At 38.6% G+C, this 21,903-nt stretch overlaps 1 protein-coding gene across 1 annotated transcript in view; it reads right to left on the bottom strand.

Moving 5' to 3' along the window:
• The window catches only part of Rabgap1l (RAB GTPase activating protein 1 like), a 560,245-nt gene that overhangs the window by 121,912 nt on the left and 416,430 nt on the right, over nt 1-21,903 (bottom strand). The window contains exon 19 of the mRNA XM_036203001.1: nt 10,589-10,717. Coding sequence (XP_036058894.1) covers nt 10,589-10,717 — 129 coding nt within the window. The remainder of the gene's footprint in view (nt 1-10,588; nt 10,718-21,903) is intronic.

Raw genomic sequence — 21,903 nt, 5'->3', positions numbered from 1 at the left:
TGCCATTCAGTATTGCACATGAAGGTTTTTCTAATTATTTCTATCAGGATTTTCAGGAAAAAATTACCCCTGATCTTACCAAAAAGCAAACAATCAATCTTTTCAGGGAAAATCTGAAGCTCAAAATTCTTCATATCTTACAAACAAGATTTGTTAAGTAAATAAGTATAAACATGTAGTAGGTGGGCTTCCTTTACACATACATCTACTAATTTAGATGTTAGATCAGACATACAATCTAAGAAAGGCAAGATAGAACTGCAATCCCTTGCAACAAGACGGACTAACTCAAAACCATTATGGGAACAGTAAATGCTAAATTCTATACATTTCCTTCTGCAATACTTCTTGCCTACAGAACTCATATAATTTGCACAGCAATCTTCTTTATCATCTCCATTTTTACAGAAAAGCAAACTGAAAATGGTGAGCCTAAGAGATCTGTCAGAGCTGGTAAGTAGGAAAACTAAGACTTGAATTCCACTAATATGGCTTTAGGAAAATACATTCTTACCCCTCATGGGGTTTCATGGAGAACTGCAGTCAGAATAAATAACAGTCTGGGTTCCCAGAGGGAATAGCACATGATCTGGTCTTAAAAAGTAAATGGGTTTGCTTGACCACAGGACTTTGGGAAGGAATAGGAAAATAATTGAGCCAGCACTTCACATATCTGCTTAGCTTAATTAAATTCTAAAAACCTCCTGTGTGGCTGGCATTGGCCTTATTTCACGATTAGGAACTCATCATGTTCAAGGAGATTCAGTAATTTCCTTGGGATCCCTTAGTCAGTAAGAACTAGAGACAGCATCACACCTTGATGAGTCTGCCTCCAAAATCCTTGCTTTCTCCAAAAATTCCCCAGAAGGAAGTATTCTAGGCAGAAGAGCCAGTTTGTGACAAGAGCAGAGCATTATGGTATGGATGGAGAGTAAACATGCTGAGCAGAATGGTGTGAGGGGACATCCTTCAGACAATGGGGCTCAAGTTTTCTCTGCCCTGAGAGTGATTAGATGAGTTTCCCTCCTTGGGCTAGGGGTACCCCTTAGTTGGGGAGAACCTGCCTAATGTGCACACAGGAGGTAGTATGTACAGAAAACTGGAGGACACAGGAAGTAAAGACAGAGATGCGTACAAGACAGCTACCAGAGTCCAGACAAAAAATCTCAGCAGCCTGAAATGATAAATTCCGAATGTTCCCAAATAATCCCACTCCATCAGACAGCCTTCCTCAAAACCTCCCCTTCTGTGGATAATATCTGCCACAAACTTTTAAAAACAATGGCTATGCTAAAAATGGGTAAAACATTTTATTCAAACCATGTTCTTGCTTAAAGTACCCATCCTGCTAAAATACGTTTTCTTCTTCCACTGGACATTATGCTAACACGTTTACTTATACAATTCATTGCCTCTCTTTTAGGCAAAGAATGGAACGGGGGGGGGGGGGGTTGTGAGTTTGTATGAGGTATTCTGTACTGTAAGTAAGTTTTTGTAGGAAAGTCGCACTAGTACAGGGCACTGAGGTAAATTAGGACTTTCAGCTAACACGTATACCAAACAAGTGGGCTGACAGGAGTTGGGGTGGAGTTGCTAAAAAATGTAGGATCTTTCAGATAATCTGAGGGTATGAGAGAAGATTGGAGAACTTGCGTATGCTGACAAAAATAGGGAACTTCCTTGTGTTAGCAGATAATGGAAGTAGAGCTGAGAGCTGCTAAGTAAGACTCATGCTCAGATACAGAGAATACATTCAGCAAAAGCAAGTAGGCATTTATATTCAACTAACTATGAAAAGAAGATGATTATGGGCAAATTCATGTGCTGAAGCCATAACTCCCAGTGTGTCTGAATGTATTTGAACATAGTCTTTACAGAGGAATTAAGGTCAAACCAGGTGTTTCCTACTTTAAAGTGTGTTCTGGTAAAAAGAGGTTAGGACACAGAACACAGACAAGAGATCACGTGGAAGTTCAGAAAGGCGATCACTGTGTGCCACTGAGGAAGTCCTCTCCAAAACCAGTTCTGATGATCCCTTGATCTTAGACATCTAGTCTCCAGGGCTTTAGAAAAATAAATTTCTGTTGCTTGAGACTCCCAGGCTGGAGGTTGGGGATTTAGCTCAGTGGTAGAGTGCTTGCCTAGCAAGCACAAGGCCCTGGGTTCGGTCCTCAGCTCCGGAAAATAAAAATTAAAAAAAAAAAAAAAAAAGAAAGAAAGAAAGAGACTCCCAGGCTGTGTAAGATTCTTGTTATAGCACCATTAGCAAAAGCAAGGCATACAGACACAAAAATGGTAGCTGTCAGACATCAGAAACTGAGGGAGAGATGGAGAGATGGAGGGAAGTGAAGAGAGAGAGAAAGAAAAGGTACAGAGGAGGGAGAGAAAGAGAGAAAGGGAGGGGAAACTTCTCTCTGGTGTTCTATTTACTTTTAAGTGGAACTTTATAAACTTGACAAATACATGTGAGAAACTTTAGCCTAAACTTTTTAGGATGAAATTGTCAAGAGGTAGTAGAAGCACAATGATTCCTCAGGTAAGGAATAACAGGATATAATGCTGTGCCTGGGCAGAGCATAAAATACACACAGACAACACTGAGACATGTGTTGGTTGATCTTGGGCCAAACTGAGTAACAGAAGAGTCCAGTAGTTAGCTCTGATAATTCTTTGTGTGTGGTTTATATCTTAAGATTCCTTTACAATAATCACCCTCCAGCTCCCCTGGAAGTATCTGAAAGAGACTGAGTAAGCTCCATACTATGATTGGGGCAGGCAAGCTCTTAAGCAATAGTTTTGTTTTATCTTTCTATGAGCAAACACTTGAAGACAACATGAGAGGGATGCTATGGCAGTTTGTAGTTTTGGAGATGTTCGTCCACAATCCTTGGTTCTGTTCATTCTTGGCTGGTTCTGCAGCAGCAGATTAAGGCAGCAGAAGCATGGTAGAACAGAACTTCCCACCTCAGAAGCCAGGAAGCAGCCAGAGAAAAGGGGCAGGGACAAGACACATCTTCCCAGGGCCTGCCCCTAGTTACATACTTACCCCAGCCAGGTCCCACCTTCTATTTCCTTTTTAATTAAAAATATTTTAATTTTTTATGTGTATGAATATTTTATCTGAATATATGTCTATGCAACACATGTGCAGTTCAGAAGAGGGAATCAGATCTCCTGAAACTGAAGTTACAGATGTTTGTGAGTCACTATGTAGGAGCTGGGAATTGAAACCAGGTCATTGCGTGTATGAGTATGTGGGGTGTCTCTGTGATAAGCAAGTCCAGCAAAGTAACTATCCATGTGAGATAAGAAGGAAGTTTGGGTCAATATGACTTAGTAGCTGGTGTTGACATCATGTGACATCTTCCACAAAGATGGGTTCTATAGATTGACTACATGTAACATCTTCTATAAAGATAAGTTCTACAGACTGACTGAGAAAAAGAAGCTCACTATAAGAGTCTAGGCTTCTCTCTAGACTCTAGGGGAAGTTCTGATATGGTGTGGGCCACACAGGGCAAATGTCACCAGGCCATTAGCCATCTCCACTCTCAGCCTTCTGAGCAGAAGACAGGTTTGAAGAGACAACCCTGCATGTTTAACATTCCTGGTTCCCCTGTAACTTATCTGTGAGCACAAGGATCTCTCTGCTTCCTAGAGGTCCTCTGCAAGAGCGACAAGTGCTTTACACCACCGAGCCATCTCTTCAGCCCCCACCTCCGTACTTTCTACCATCTCCCAATAATTCCATCTTAAATGAAGCCATCAGGAGAGTGGTCCATTCATTAGGTCAGGACTCTGCAATTTAATCATCTCAGGAAACCCAGGCACAGACATGCTCAGGGGTGTGCCTTACTGAGCATGTTCACAATTAAGGATAACTATCACAGACAGAGGAAAGAGAAAACACCAAGGATAGACATTCTGGATGAAAAAGATGGCTCTGTTTCCATAGATGATAGCAATAGAAAGTCCCCAAGCCAGATGACTTGTGGGTGAAAAACAGAATCTTTTCTCTTAGTAGTTTGTCTTTGAGTGGAACTTTATAAAATTTGACAAGCAACTATCTGAGATATGTAAATAACACACATTTTCTTTTTGGGGCGCTGTGCTCATATGTATATTTTTTCCACCATATCAAGTATGAAAGCAAATGTTTAAGGAGTGAAATAAACAGGAGGAATAAAGGAGAAAGCAACAGTAAAATAAGTAGCTATCCAGGGTACTAGATTCAGTTGCTTGCCAGTGAAATGGCAAATGGATTGAAGGCTTAGAGAAATGAAAATATAAGTAACAGCATAGTGAATACAATGTGATTATGTTTTTCTGTTCTAAGTAGAGGCACTGGTATCTGAAACTGCTGTGGCTAAGTGTTTGGACTATAGACAGTCTCCAGTTTAGAATGATTGACCTGAAAGTACTTTTCAATTGTACTGTGGTATACACGTAATACACACTCAGTAGAAACCATGCTTACGATTTTGAATTTTAAATTTGACCTTTACTTTGGTGAGTGGTATGTGTTAAATCCTCATGATGCATTTAGCAGCTAGCCAGAGAATCAAAGGGCAAACAAGCAATATCCCACAGTGTAGTGTGTCATTAAGCTATGCTTGTTTCAGTGAGTTAGGTATTCGAGATTTATCTTTTTTCATTTAATGGCATTTGCAACCTTGTGATGGACTCAGATGCATATATCTTAGGCTGAGGAACATCCCTACTGAGCTCCCAGGAACCACAGCCACTGCCTTTTCTTTTCTTTTCTTTTCTTTTTTTTTTTTTTTTACTTAGTCTAAATACATAAGACATTTCATTTTATTTTTATTTCTAACTAAAAGAATGCAATCAAATTATTTACAATCTGCAAGCTACAGGAGGCAGAAGAATACTACATTTATTTTCCTGTACAAATCAGATTCCCAAACCAAATTATTAAGCAAAATTAAAATATAATCTTAATATTAAATAAAATAGGAGAATAAATACATAACTCAAAGAAATGTGCATTTTATCATAAATAGTTAAGTGCTGTTCTCAATTAAAGAAAAGACCTAAGTCTATTCTCCAACATTGGTAAATATAAATCATACCAACCAGCTTAACATTTCAGAATGGTATATGAAGAAATATGAAAACTCCCTTTAAAGCACAGCCATCAATCTTACTAAGGCTTTCAAAGATTTCTAGGAGAGAATAAGATGGGGGGAAATAAGGTTTCTAGAGACAGAAACTACTAGACGAGAAAGCAATTCTAGCACTCCTTTTCCTTGCTAACTATGTGCAGGGAGAACACAGTACCAATCTGGATTTGTATATTAGGGTACTATGGTTTACTATTGTTTTCTTCTATGAAAGAAACATCCATATAAAAAACAATTTTTGTGTCTATCTTATTTTCTGTAGGGAAAGAGCATTTAAAGATGTATATGTAGAATTATTCATGGCAGAATGCCCAGTTCACCCATCAAGTTAAAATTCCAATGTCTACATGGCTTTCTTTTTAATGAACTGGCAGAGGTGGATACAAGGGTAAAGATGAAATGCAGCATCAAACATAGGAGCCCATGCCTGGTGGTCACTTCAGAACAGCGGAGAGCCTGAGCTGCCTAGGTGTACAAGGCGCCTGGTGCCTGTGCACCTAGGGTCTGTCTTCTACATATGTAGTCAATTGTTTCAGACGACACCCAACATTTACCTGCTCCTTGCTTCTTGGGGAAAACAAAACAATGCCTCACATCTGAGGTGCACTGAGGATTAGGAATGCTATTAGAAGTCTCCAAAGATGGGAGGGGAAAAAAGGAAATGTGTTGATAAATTGCTTCATTATCAGTTACTAATTATCACATTGGTGTACCCTAAAATGTAATGAACATTTTTTTTTCTCCAGCAAGGGATTTTTGGTGTTTAAAAAAAATGTCCCACAGGGTGTTTGTCCATGTTACAGAGAGGTCTTTATGAGAGGAACACAAGACACAGTTTCATGAAATAAAAAAAATAAAAGAATAAAAAAATAGCTGGGCGATGGTGGCGCATGCCTTTAATCCCAGCACTCAGGGGGCAGAGCCAGGCAGATCTCTGTGAGTTCGAGGCCAGCCTGGACTACCAAAGCAAGTTCCAGGAAAGGCGCAAAGCTACACAGAGAAACCCTGTCTCGAAAAACCAAAAATAAATAAATAAATAAATAAATAAATAAATAAATAAATAATAATAAATAAAAGAACCTCTTCAATATTGTACACAAGGGCAGAGAATGTGGACCCATGGAATTAATGAAAGCTTGTGTGTGGCTTTCCGATTCAAAGGAAACCTCGATTTGGGAGAGTACATTTTTATTCACACACAACAACAAGGGCTAGCAATAAATAGCAAACAGCATGAAGAAATTAGAGGCAAACTGATTTAAATATTAATGTTCTTTATAGTTTTGCTCTAGAGTGAAATTGTTTAAGTTTCAAATGAATTAAAATCCATGGTTACAAATATGGATGGAGTTCTGTGGGGGGAAGGTAAAGGAATTCATCACTATCATTAAAATAATGGTTTATGAAGGGTAAGATCAAATTGTATTAATCTATTTTTGGAAAATTGGAAATTGACTAGCCCAGCATATAGTTAATTAAACTAGAACATAGTTCAGAATTTTCTGAGGCAATCGGTTACTATGGTAACATCTTGCCACTGGTAGCTGCTTTTTCAGAATGGACTAGGATGATAATTCTGGTGTATAAGCCACAGGGCAGTTACTCTCCATACACTCACTTGCCTCTGTCATTTTTGTTTATTCTTCCTTACATAGTTCAAAGTTTTGGACATGTGATCATCACAAACCAGAAGCCACAAGGGCCCTATTGTTAGGAAAAGAGAAGCATATAATAGCAGCTGACTAGGAATGTCAATAGCAACTAGCGTGGTTTTACTGCAACTAATTAACTTGAGCTGAAAACCAAATGATTTTGATGATGGTATCAGAAAACTACCTTTAAGAATTTTTGGAAAAAAAAAAGTTTTATCCCTTGAGTAACTATAAATAAGTCATTTAATCACCTCTTTTACTATTCTTTCTATTCATGGAGTTCAACAGTTCTTTGTTATACTCTTCCTTTCCTAGGTATTTAGTCCCAATCTGTCTTACTTTCTTTTTAATGAGACTTCAGTATCCATTGTGGTGACCACTCTCCTGCCACTAGCCTCATCTTCTTGACCCTCGGATGATCTGGAGGCAGCAGCTACCAGCACAGAAGAATGACTATCAATATTTAGAAATTAAATGATGTTGCTATTAAGTCACTGGTAGATTAAAATTGGCCAGAGCAGGAGTATTTACACCATGAAAATTGGCAGGAGCTGCAAATCAGGGATGCTTTCTTTTCTCTTTCCTCATGTCCTCTTACCCAAGATACATCTTATTCACATATCATCGCCATTTCTTTGCCTCATGCTAGAAAACCTCAACTAAGGTTGAAATAACTTTCTCCTTTGTCCAAACATACATTTATACTGCTGAAGGATTCTAGAGAAACCAGAAAACATTTAGATTTTTTTGCTATTACAGATTTGTGCTCTTTAATCATACAGTCCAGCAATTCCTTTGTTTTTCTACCATGACTAAAACTTTGCTTTGCCATGTGCTTTCAGACTTCTAACTCTACTCTAGCCCCTTTATTCTAGATGCCACTGAAGAGAAGAAATAACACAGAGCTTCTGATGGGATGGCTCCTTTTCCTCCTCACTAAGCTGTACAGTGGCCTCCACTCCTCATCACTTGCTTATCTTCCCCTGCTGTGATGGAAGAAAGACCTGTTTTTCTGAGATGAGTCTCTGCTTCCTTGAAGGCCCTTCACTGTTGATGTATTTCTTTTTCCTTAGTGAATCTTCAGCTCTGTCAATTAGTGAATTGACAGGCTCTTTACACAAGATTCTCCCACTCTGCAATGCCCCTATCATCTCAGTTCTAGAAAACTTTCCCAGAATTATTGAGTTAAAAAAACAGGTTTGTGGGCTGGTGGTGGTAGCGCATGCCTTTAATCCCAGCACTCGAAGGCAGAGGCAGGCGGATATTTTAGGCCTCATTTTAATCCTTATTTCCTGAGTTCTCTTGCATATTTCCTGGTGCAATATAGGCACCCAATAATACCTCATCTTCACTCTCTAACTTCCTTCTTCTTTCAGGTTAATGTTGCCTTTTGTATGTTTTTTTTTTTTTTTCAAATCATTTTTTTGAAGCAAAGTCTCACTATGTAGCCCTGGCTGGCCTAAACTTGGTAGGTAGATCAGGCTGCCTTTGAACTCACAGAGATCCACCTGCATCTGACTCTCAAGGACCAAAATTAAAAGCATGTGTCAGCAGGCCTGGCATTACATTTATATTTTAGAACTGAATATTTTACTTTAACAGACTTCTAAAGTAACTGTAATCTAAATGTAACCTGGGTAACTGTAATTCTCTTGGCATCTCTGGACAATCAGCAGCTAAAACATATTTCAAATTTACTTCCTACAAAATTCAGTTAACAGTCCCTAGCCCTTAGGAATACACCTTCAAAATCTATGAGTAAATATAATTTTGACTAAAACATTTAGTCCAGCCAATCAGTCCGTGTGTGTGTGTGTGTGTGTGTGTGTGTGTGTGTGTGTGTGTCTGTCCATCCATCTGTCTTGTCTGTCTTTCTGGTTTGTATTTTGAAATAAACAGTATTCCACAGTGTCTAGCCTGGGCTTCAAGCAAATGGAATCAATCCTCCTGCCTCAACCTCCTAAGCATTGAGATAATAGGCATATGCTACTATGCTCAACTCATATAATTAGTCTGGAAGGCTTTAGCAAGTTTGTGTTGGGGATAAAGATTTGAGAGGTCTTTTTTTTTTTTTTTTTGAGGGAGTGTACTTACAAAATTATCTTTTAAAATATGGAATTCACTTGAAAGACAAAATAATTTCCTATTCAGTTATTTACTTTCAGCATTGATTTGTACTTTGAGACATTTATAATTTATTCTTAAATAAGTTAGAATTAAAAATCAAAATTGTTATTGAGAAAAGCTTTACAACCCTACAATCTGGGCATCACGTTACACACCTTTAATCCCAGCACTCAGGAGGCAGAGGCAGGACGATCTCTGTGAGTTCGAGGCCAGCCTGGTTTATATAGTGGCTAGCCAAGCTTACATAGTGAGACCCTGCTTTGTTTTGTTTAAGTGTTACAGTGGGGATAGTACCTAGACGAACTCCAAATCAATTACTTATTAGGCTCATAGCTCATATAATTATACCTTAAGTAATAAGCCCATTAAATTAATGGAAATTTGTTTTATTCGCTCAGTTCAACATCTAGAATGAGCTTGCCTTGTCCTCTCACGACTATATTTACACACAGTGAAAATTTCAAGGTTTGCTCAGGTTTTTACCACTTTCAATTTATTTCTTCTCCACTGCTACTATCCTGGTTCAGCCGGTCATATCTGTCCATGGGATTACGTCAGGTTCTGTGTGCTCTCTCTCCTTCTTACTCATCTTACTTCTCAGAACCCTGGACAAAGTAGACTTCCCTGCCAGGACCCCCACTTCAAAGTAAATCTAAATATAACAACTGATAACTCTTGGCTCCTTGTGGGCACTCTAACTTCTACCCTGATTCCATACACTCCTCTCTAGCTTCACTGGCCTACATGTCTTTCTTTAACTCACAAGGCCTGAGCTGGTCTCAGGATGTTTGAACTAGTTATTCCCTGCCGGAAACATTATTCCCCAGTTTGTCTCATTCATTTCCCATCGGGGTCTACACATACTGGTAAAACATCACAACTCACCTTTTTCCTTTTTCTTTTTCTACATCTACTTAATCATCTTCTAACATAAATAATTTATTATGTTAATTACTTATGGTCTGTTTTCTTCTGCAATAATATAAGGTCCATAACACTAGTCTATCTGTCTAATAAACACATTTATATTTCTGTCATGGTTAGGTAAATATATTCTGTAGGCATAAGTATTGATATTAGCAAACTGGTTCAAAATCTTTTAGAGAAAATGCACTCTCTCACCTTTATTTTCACTTGTCTGGATACAGCTTTCAACTTTAAGTTAATTTATGTGTTTAATCAGATACATGACACAGACCAATATATCTACAGATATCTGGTAGATGTGAGGTGGCTTCTGGACAGATCAGGACTCAAACTGCCAATGTACCTTAGAAAAAGGGAAAGACCTGCTTGGCATGTTTTTCCTGCTCTGTCCTAAATAATCTTAAAACAGATGGCAAAAGCTAAAATACCAAGTCTGCTGCCATGGAAACCACTATTATAGCAGCCCATTCCAGAGCCCCACCTAGAAGATAAATGTTTGTCTCCCTTTTATTACAATCTGAACCACTGACCTTTCGCTTTAAGTCCTACTAAAAGGTTTAGAACAACTATCAATATCCTGGATGACACAAAAATCTAGGAGAGACTAGTTTGTACACAAAGACTCTAAAACACACTCAGAAACCAGCAACAACAGACACAGGAACTTAACATAATTTTCTGTGTTTATGTTATTCTACATGCAAATTATACTGTTATCATATGTAAGTTCATGGATCTTACTTTAATATTGCAAGCCTGCTCCATCAATCTTCTTGCATTCTCCTCTGCCCGGTATCTCTTTGGAAGCTGAACTCTGAAGAACTTCAAAGCACCTTCAAAATCAGCCTGCAGGAGGTCTTCCTTTGAGGTCTGAAAAACAATCACCAAGACATATCACCACACTTCAGCCTGTGCGCATTATATGAATAAATGTATTACAAAAAAGAATGTTGATTTTCATGAATATACTTTTAGAAGATGCTTTTAGTATTTCTACTATTCAGAACATATTGCTGCGTTACCTGCTGAAATTATCATTCTTAAAGCAATGTAAGAGACAATTATTAACATATTAACTTTTAATTCATATTATATGGAAATTATAATAGTGGATCCCAGCAAAGTTTATCAAGCTTGAAGAAAAAGCAAACAAATACACAAAAAAAGCAAAAAAAAAAAAAAAAAAGGAAAAAGAAAAAGTATTTTTTGTGGCAGTATTGTGTTTCCCAAAATATTGTGCACCCTAATAAACTTATCTGGGGTCAGAGAACAGAAAAAACACAATATTAAGCATAGAACTTAGGCAGTGGCACTCACACCTTTAATCCTAGCATTCCAGAGACAGAAATCCCTCTGGATCTCTGAGTTCAAGGCCACATTAGAAACAGCCAGGCAGGTGACACACGCCTTTAATCCCAGGGAGTGACACAGAAAGAGAAAGATATATAAGGAGTGGAGACCAGAAACTAGCAGCATTTGGCTGGTTAAGCATTTGGTGGTTAAACTTTTAGGCTTTGGAGCAGCACAGTTCAGCTGAGATTCATTCTGGATGAGGATTCAGAAGCTTCCAGTGAGAGGAAATATGATCATCTGAGGAACTGCCGAGGTGAAGAAGCTGTTGAGTGTTCTGTCTCTCTGATCTTCTAGCATTCACCCCAATAACTGGCCCCTGGCTTTTTACTAATAAGACCTGTTAAGATTCATGCTACAGAAAATGAGTGAGGTTGGGCGGTGGTGGCACACGCCTTTAATCCCAGCACTCGGGAGGCAGAGCCAGGTGGACCTCTGTGAATTCGAGGCCAGCCTGGGCTACAAACTGAGTTCCAGGAAAGGCACAAAACACACAGAAACCCTGTCTCAAAAAAAACAAAAAAGAAAGAAAGAAAGAAAGAAAGAAAGAAAGAAAGGAAGGAAGGAAGGAAGGAAGGAAGGAAGGAAGAAAATGAGTGAGCTCTAGATTAATCTGTGACTTTACCTTGATGAGGATTTTAAAGATTATTAGAAATCTCATTGACAACACAAATAAAACAATCAACGCTCATCAGAGTTACATAATAAACACCTAATGGGAAGATCACTTTTCGACTAATGACAACAGTAACTCAAGTGAAGAAAACAATTGATCCGACATCTAAAGAATGCCATGTACAGGTAATTGGAGCAAACCACTTAACTGCTGACTTCTTACTAAAAACTTGTTTGCAAAATTCACTGTTTTAAAAGTCACCATGTGGAAATCAGTAAGAATATCTGCACATACATAAATGATGGAAAGGAAACAAAACAAAATGTTTGCCTAGATAAAAGGATCATGAGTGATTTTTTTTCTTTAGATTTTACAATATTTTCTGTAATGTTCTAGTAAAAAATTAAAAACAACTGTGGCAAAATCTCTGATACACACTAAGGATTTAGGTACATAGAAATAAGTAAAAATGAAAATTAAATATTTCAGTCAGGAAAAATGGCACAGGCTTGACATTCCAACACTAAGGAGGCTGAGATGATAGTTAGATCACCATGAGTTTGAGGCCAGCTGGGGTTGTATAGTGAGTTCCAGTACACTTATCTCAAAACATACAAACACACATGCAATGAAATGTTTTAAAGATATCACTTAATTGACATGTTTTCTCTCGTATGTGAATGTTAACTTTCAACCTTTAGAGATGTGTATTTCAACTGGAACAGCCATAGAGGTTAGAAAAACCTACAGGCCCGTGGAGGAGGAGGGGATCTTGTAGGGAAGGAGACAGAAGACAGTAATATAAAGGAGGAGGGAAAGTGATGGAACAGGAGGGTGGGAGGGCAGGGTAAAGGAGGGATGGCCAGCACTAAAGGCCTTTGAAAAAGCCATATGGAAACTTAGTGCTGCAGAAGCATCCTAAAATGAATACTTTACAGATACTTAAAAAGTTTAAATGGAGTCACCCAAGGATGAGGGGACAATACCCCAATTAGGTACCACATGCTACTGAACAAAACCCCCAGTACCAGGAATGGGTCATCACTGTTTGAGTTGTTGTCCAGTGTGGTCCCATAGACCCACAAACATCAGAGGGTGTTGCTATTGTTCTTTTTTACCCTCCAGAACTTGAGAGTGAGATCCTAATGCTGAAGACACCACATAATTGAGTCATAAAAGCTGGAGAAATCAAGTGGGTTCTTACCTGGTAGCTTGGCTACCTGATTTTCTTTTTCTTTCTTTCCCTTAATTTATTTATTTATTTATTTATTTATTTATTTATTTATTTATTTATTTATTTATTTTCTTTCTTCTTTCTTCTTTCTTCTTTCTTCCTCTCTTCCTCTCTTCCTCTCTTTCTCTTTCCCTCCCTCCCTCTTCCTTCCTTCCTTCCTTCCTTCCTTCCTTCCTTCCTTCCTTCCTTCCTTCCTTCCTTTCTTTCGTTTTTTTGAGACAAGGTTTCTCTGTGTAGTTTTGGTGTCTGTCCTGGATCTTGCTCTGCAGACCAAGCTGGCCTAGAACTCACAGAGATCTGCCTGGCTCTGCCTCCCGAGTGCTGCGATTAAAGGTATTCACTGCCCGGCTACTACCTGATTTTCTAAATCCAATCAAGGTCATTGAGCTCACATAAATGGACAAAGGGATCAAGAATGAAGAATACTTTCTCTTCACACACTGGACTAAATTTAGTCAGGTGGGAATGGAAATGTAGACTGGGGTGGTTCTTGAAGGAAGCCACAGTTTCAAAGGCAGTGCTTTGTAGGTCTCCCCACAAGGGTTGTGCTGAAGCCCATCACAGGTTGAGTCTCTGTATAGCAGAAGTCAAATCACCTGGTGGCTGTTCACTTCAAGACACTGTGGGCAGGCTGGCAAGATGTCCCTGTGGCTAAATCACTTGCTAGATGTACTGGTTAGTTTTATGTCAACTCGACACAAGATAGAGTTATTTGAAAGGAGAAAATCTCAACTGAAAAAATGTCTCTATAAGATATGGCTATAGAGCATTACTTAGTGATTGATGGAGGAGAGCCCAACCCACTGTGGGTGGTGCCATCCTTAGGCTGGTAGTCTGAGTTTTGTAAGAATGCAGGTTGAGCAAGTCATGATGAGAAAGCCAGTAAGTAGTACCCCTCCATGGCCTCTGCATCAGCCCTGGCCTCCAGGTTCCTGTTCTGTTTTAAGTTCCTGTCCTGACTTCCTTAGATGATGAAGAGCAATGTGGAAGTGTAAGCCAAATAAACCCTGTCTCCCCAATTTCCTTTTTGGTCATGGTGTTTCATCATAGCAATGGTAATCCTAACTAGGACACTGTGTAAGCCTGACAACATGAGTTTAATCTTTAGTATCCATGTAAAGGTGGAAGGAGAGAACACACTTCACAAAGTTATTCTCTAATGTCAACCTGTGCCTTGGTATGTTCCTACCACACACACATACACACACACACACACACACACACACACACACACACACACACACACACACAGATGATGGTGATGATGACTACGACGACGATGATGATTATGATGGTGGTAATGGTAATAATAAGAAAATATTATTAGCATTGGCTTGCCTAACTCAGTTGAACCCAAGAAGTAAAAGAGCTATGACAACCACATAACAAGGATGCCCAAGATTGGAAATGTAGAATTGGCACCTCAATCTCTGGAAGGTACTTAGGACATTAAGGGAGTCAAATATGATTGCAAATATTGAAATAAATTCATTCTAATTTCAACTCTGGCTAGCTTGTAATGTTGCACACATTTTTCCATCTTGAAAATGAAGTAAGCTAAGATACAGGAATCCACTTTGTTAAGTCCAAAACAAACATAAAGAATAGATAATGATTTGGTAAGTTACCTTTGCTTTACTCAAATATTCCTAGATAATGATACTTTGTGGTTAAAAACAGTGCCTACACTCATTGATATTCTTAATTCCACAAAGAAAGGGGTAGAAAAGGTTGTTTGGTGGTAAGAACACTGAAAGTGCAAGCATGAAGACTTGAGCCTGAATCTTTGCACCCATGTGAAAAGCAGGGTGTAATGGCTCTCACATCTGCAACTACAGTGCTGTGAGGGGTAAATACAGAAGGACTGCTATAGCTTGCTGGTCAGCCAGCCTAGTTTCAGGTTCAGTGAAATGAAATAAGGCAGAGAATGATAGAGGGGGACACCCAGGAGTTCTCCTCCAGTGTCTGTGCACATGCATAAGAGAATACATCTGCACACACATGTGAGCATGCACCTCTCTCTCTCTCTCTCTCTCCCATTTATTCATTATAAAAAAATAAAGCATTCTATAGTCTCTACTCTAATAATTCATATTTTTTTGTGGATTTCAATAGAACTAGTTTTAGGGTTGGGGATTTAGCTCAATGGTAGAGCATTTGCCTAGCAAGTACAAGGCCCTGGGCTTGGTCAGTCCTCAGCTCTGAAAAAAAAAAGAACTAGTTTCACTATGATGATAAAAAGATATGCCACTAAGCAAAGGGCACTTAAAAACTTCTGTTGGGGGCCAAAGAGATGTATCAGTGGTTGAGTTCTTGTTGCTCTTGCAGAGGACTTAGGTTCTGTTCCTAGCACCAATATGGTAGCTCACAACCACCTGCAATTCAAGTTCCAGAGGATCCAATGGCTTCTGCTAGCTTGGATCTGCCAGCACTGCATGCACACGGCACACAGACATACATGCATGCAGAAAACCCACACACATAAAATAAAGTAAATGAAAAAATAAAAACTTGTTTCTGTGTGTTTTAACGACAACCTGCAGTCCTACTTTGATTCCAATGGGTTTTTTTTTTCCAATTTTCTATCTTTAAGAGACCTCTATAACCATTAAATGTCACCTTAAGTGCCTTTGAAATGCCATAAGCAGATTATAAGCTTATAGGGATAACTCGCCCTTTTCTGACAACTGTATCTAAGAGGTTTTTCCTCTACAAATGAGGTATAGACACTTTATACTTCACAAAGATTTGGATGTTTCACTAAGAATTTAACAGAAAATACGTTTTGTTATTGTTTTTGGTGCTAGGAACAGAACTGGGACCTCACCCATAGTAACCATATGCTCTACCCTCAATCTTTAGTTTGCTTTATAAAATAATTTAAAAAACAGTAATTTATCTATGTGTGTATATGTGTACCTGGAAGGTTCACTGTATGTTTGTTTTTGGTTTTGGATTACATAGTAATGGCTCCTCATGTAAAAGCAAAATGGTGGGGTGGTAAACTTGCCCATGTATGCATGCTTATAGAGCCCAAGGCTGACAACAAGATGCCTTCCTCTTTCTTTTTTTTTTTTAGCTGAGGGTAGAACCCAGGGCCTTTTGCTTGCTAGGCAAACGCTCTACCACTGAGCTAAATCCCCAACCCTAAGATGGAGAGATGGCTCAGCCGTTAAAGGCTAGGCTCACAACCAAAAATATAAGATGCCTTCCTCAATTGCCTCTCCACCTGATGTTTTCAGACAAGGTCTCTCCTTGAACCTGAAGTTTGTCACTTCAGCTAAGCTGTGGCCCATGAACTCGTGGATCCCAACTCTCTTCTCTGGTGCTGAGGTTACAGGTACACACCATCACACATCTGGCTTTCACGTGGGTGCTGGGGATTAGAACTCACATTTTCCTTCTCCCAAGCTCTTGACCCACTGATGCAGCTCCTCAGCCCAAGGAAGACAAGTTTTGAACATTTAACACAAAGCCTCACAACTCAGAGACAAAGTTCCTAGCATTTTGTTATTTCACTTGTTCTCTTGCTCCATCCTCCCCACATCCCTTAAATATATACTACATATATGAAAAACTTTACATATTCAGATTCTGAGTAGCACTGAACTTGTTTTATTAAATGCATGTGTTTCACAGATGTCAAGCACTAATATTATTACTAATCTAAAACACAAGGAGAAGTACTTTCTATGAAAATAAAACATGTGTCAGCCAGGATTACTAGTTCTAATACACACGAATTAATAATTACCTGACTATGATGATGATAATGATGGGTATAATTAGGCTTATAGTTGTATGAATATTAATCCCTGACAGTAAAGAGAGGCTTAGGATTTCATGATGATAAGTTTTAAGCTTTAAAAATGTACCCCTAGGGACTGGGGAGATGGCTCAGCAGTTAAGAGCACTGGCTGCTCTTGCAGAGGACCCAGGTTCAATTCCCAGCATCCACATGGCAGCTTACAACTGTCCGTAACTACAGTTCCAGGAGACCCAACACCTTTCCTCAGGCAAAACAAAACACCAATGCACATTAAAAATAAACAAATAATTTTTAAAAATGTACCCCTAACAGGAAGACTGACACTTCTGTAATCAAACCAAGTACCCCTAAAAATATATCCTGGCTTCTGACCACAGAATTCCACCAAGCTCGACTTGACTTAAACTGGAAAGGCTATTATTCATCAACTGGAAACCTTTTCATCTTTCTTAAATGTTTTTCTATAATGCCTTTGAATAATTGTAAGGGAAAAAATAAACTCTCAAAAGGTAAGTACTTCTCCAACACTGTTAAGTACTAGAGATTTTTAATCAAACGTATTTTTTTCACTTTTAAATTGAAAACTCAACTACTTTTAAAACCAGAACTACTTAAATATAACATCTAAAAATCAGTGCTTTACCAATACATGTCTCTTCCGCTTACCAAGCTTTCTGAAAAATCTTTTCAAATAAGGTGAACCATGTTTATCAATTACATCTGCAGAGGAAACATCACTCATTCCTTCATTTGAACAGAATTATATACGAAGACTGCTGACATAATTAAGACATTTATACAAGTTTTACTTTGGTTTCTTTTAATAGGTAAAAAGAAATATCCAGAAGAAAGAGGTGGTTTCACTATGATATCCTTTGCAGTTGTCTCAGAGATAGGCATGAAATCGCCTGGCACACAAAAGACATCAACATAAGTGTGGTCTATAGATTTATAAAGGCTGTAGGTCTAACAGACCCAAGGGTAAGAGCCAAAATTTACACAGCACAAACTAGGGAACGATTTTTTCTACTTATTTTGATATAAAGATGATTTGGGATTTTTGAAGGGCATACATATGCTACCTTCTACATTTGTGTCTTTAACTTTTAAAAAAGTTATAATCTCTCTTCATTGAGCAATCTTTATGGATGTTAGAGACAGGGGTAAAAAGAGGAGATATCCTGTCTCCAGTAGTCTTTTACTTTTGCTTAAAACAAATATTTCAGAAAATCCCACAAACTAAGAACACACTAAGGCATATTTTGATACCATAAGAAATTTCATCAAAATGAAATATTGCAATGGTAACTAAATGGGCATCTAGAATATTTTCTTCAAAACGCGCGCGCGCGCGCGCACACACACACACACACACACACACACACACACACCCTCTCAATCTTACTCATAGTCCTTTGAACTCACTGTGGAAATACTCATGGTATCAGTATTGAAACTACAGTTGACAGTAATTTTAATACATAATGACATGATTATAACTTCTCATATCACATGATTTCGAAAAGACAAACCCTAGAGGAAGAGAATTCTGAATGTGAAGACAGTAAAAGCATTTCTTCTCCCCGCCAAAGTTCACCTGCAGCACACAACCCCTGGCCATGAGCCAATGCTGACACCATTTTGAATGTGTTTTCTCACTGAAAAATTCAGTGTTAGAATAACACATTTTCAAGTGACTTTTCTTTCTTTCTTTCTTTTTTTTAAAGAAGCAAATTGGTGGAAATAGTTTGAACATCCGAGTTTTAGTTCCGGATGTTTCTATTCTAAACTTCTAAGTACTCTAGGATGAGGAAAGTTTACTGAGGGTCTCTACTTAGTCACAAGTTCGAGGTGAGAATCTAGGGAAAACTTGCATGGTTCTCTTCCCATCTGCACTATTTTTACTCTAAGTAGTCTTTTCTTCTTCAGTTATGCTGTCCACTAGCATTTCTATTTACCCCACCCCCCCCACCCCCCCCTGCTAAGAGTCTTTAGCTATGTATAAGGTGTTTACAGCTGTTTGGGTATTTTAATTCCAATAAAGAAACATGTTTGCTAAGTCATCACATGGAGCTGATGCATTGTGTTAATATCTAAAACAAAGTACTTGTATCTGATCTATCAAGGGGAATTGTTTCTTTACAGTCTGTACCCTCGAGGGCAAGAAACAGATTCTAAATGTGTATCCCCAGTTCAATCAATGGTCTCTTAGAGTCACCCAAGGCTCATGCTCTAGTTCTCTGATGGTCTCTCTGTGAATTAGGAACAACAAATAAAGCTCAGCGCTCAAATCAACAACTCTGATTGGATGAATAATCATACTTGCTTAGTTCTGTTTCTGTTTTTAAATAAGACACTTTGCAGCATAGGTTGGTCTGGAACTCACTATGTAGCATAAACTGACTTTTGGCCTCAGTCTCCTGAGTGCCCAGATCACAGGCAAGCATAGCCATGTCTGGCATTGACTTTTTTTAAAAAAACTTATTTATAATGAAGAAATTTAGTGAAATTTTAAAGTAAAATAGGGGATCTGTAATGTTTATATGTATTCATGTTTAAAACATGACTAAAAAGGCAATCATGTCTTAAACTTCAGTCTTGTCCTCTTGACTGGAAATGGAAAGATAAAGATACTGCATGTGGCAGAATGCCTCTTAAGACAACCCTATGCTGACCAGCCATCAATCCTGAACCATTAGTCAGTCCAAAAACATATGTTGAAGACCTGAACCCACTCACCCATTACCCAGTATATAAGCTAGTGGTAACTCCTTGGATAGCAGATCCCAATTCACAGCCACCATGTTACGTTAATTAAAGGACTTCCCAAATATAAACCACATATAACCAAGATTCTATCAACAATATTTCAAGGATAACAGTGTACAATAAGGCCAGAGATTTCCAAATGGCTACAGATACAGCTCAGCATATGCTGGTCACATGCCATACAGTTATCATTACTGTCTAGGCTCTAAAATGTACAGTCCAAAAACTCCTGAGGGAAGCAGTTACTTCAGATACGTCATTTGGCAACCAGATTTGTCCAGTTGCAACAGATGTAACCTCACTAAGATCTCAAGTTTGGGAGCCCAATTCCCTGTGGATTTTATTGTTAATTAAATGTTTTTAACTAGAAGTTTAAATTTATCTCTAGTAGAAATATGAGTGTGAGACATCTTCATAGTTACCAATTCTTGTTTTACTTCAAAACACTGAAAATGTAAATGTCAAACAGGCTACACCAGATGACTGTGAAGTCACCAATAGAAGCACTCAAGTGGTGGTTAAGTAGTCTTTAGGATATGGAAATTTGTTACATTCAGAGATACAAGGAATTTGTTTAAATGTATATTAGCTATTCCTAGTGACAAAATTTCTGAACTTAAAAATAAAACAAAACTCATTTCTAACAGAATTATGATCTTTCAGTTTTCTCTCTTGTAAATTAAACTGTGAATTAGGAAAGCAATGGTTTCACCTAGGCATTAAAAGATATGTATTCAGCTTTGTAAAAATTCTGCCCTATATGGAAAAGGAATTGTTAAATTTTTCAAATAACCTCCCTATAATTGTATACTGCTTATCATACCTAACTTCATCTTGCAATGAACAGACTTTTTTCATGGTGGGAAATTTCTTATACACATGGCTACAGAATGTCTGTTATGATCAGACAGAAGAAATGGAGGAAGAGAAGTGAGAATTAAATACAGTCTAATAAATACTGTATCGAAAAGATATGCATCTAAGAGAATCTTATGAATCTGGAATAGCATTAAAACTCTATCCTATAAAACAGACAAAGCTGGGTTATTTTTTTTTTTCAATTATCAAATGATGGTATAGGACTATTGTGGACCAATTATATCACCCAACAGTTGCTAGGCACATCTCTGGAACCACTGAAGAGAAACCCTGCCACAGCGATTGTGGGTATTTAATTTTAACCCTTGGTAGGAAATAAGGAAAGATGATTTTTTTCTCTTGTTCAGGAAATCAAATAACAAACAAGCCTGACTTCCCAGACTCACAAAACAGATCCAGTAGCTGTATGCTGTTTTATAGACACACAGTTCAATCACCCCAGGAGAGAAACCTGCAATTTCCTACCTAAGGATTTTTAGGTAATAAATCCCCATTGCCAAAATTTAATTGGCAATCATGTCGGTGGGGCGGGGGCGAAGAGGGGGGAAAGCCAGCCGCACATAGTCTGGATAGATGGCTATTTCTGTTGTAAAATTTAACCCTTTGGGGACACAGATATCAGAATACCCACATCAAGTTTTGGAAATTTCTGTTTCATTGGTAAGCCTAGCAGCCTGAAAATCTGTTTTTTCCCCTTGCCACAGAGATAATGCCACTGATATGACCCCGGACTCTGAGAAAATAGCCATAATTTCCTATAGCCAATTAAGGAGTGGCATGGTCCAGGCTTCAAGGAATAGAGCTACACAGCAGTGGCCACTCAGCCCTTCCTTCTCAGTAGAAAAGGTTGAAAGGGAAGAAAACAGGAACCCACAAGCCTCCAGAGTGACATTCTCACAGAGGACTACATAAATTCCCTAAAAATTAAGTTCAATGAAAAAACAGTCTCACCGCCAGAAGCCTGGGCACAAACAGCCGATGCCCCATCCCCAGAAGTTCCAGCACTCGGCATGCATACTCATTCACCAGCTTGCTCCTCTCGTCGTGCATGTCCTGGGACTTTCTGACAGGAGGTGTAAGCTTAGCAGCTGGGGCTGGGCAGGGTACCCCTTCTTCCATGAGCAATAAATAGGTATCCAGAATGAGGAAGCTGGATCTCTCATCCACAATCCTAACAACTGCAGAGAGAGGGGAGCCAGGCTACGTCTCCCCAGGAGGATGCACAAGATGGTCTATGATGGGAACTGTCAGCTAATGTCGCCACAAGAAAAACATTTTGGCTAAATTATCAACTATGCATAAGCCCTGGAGTAGACTGGAGAATGAAATCAAAGGCTGATGTAAATAAAAAATGGCAAAAGCAATTGAATCCTGGAAAAATGGCCAGGAGCGGAGCAGGAAGAGTTCAGATGCATGTGTAAAGATGGACAAGCTGCTCA

The sequence above is a fragment of the Onychomys torridus genome, chromosome 11 (genome assembly GCF_903995425.1).
Source record: "Onychomys torridus chromosome 11, mOncTor1.1, whole genome shotgun sequence".
NCBI lineage: Eukaryota > Metazoa > Chordata > Mammalia > Rodentia > Cricetidae > Onychomys > Onychomys torridus.
Note: the sequence above shows the minus strand (reverse complement) of the source record. Positions and strands in the feature narration are given on the sequence as shown.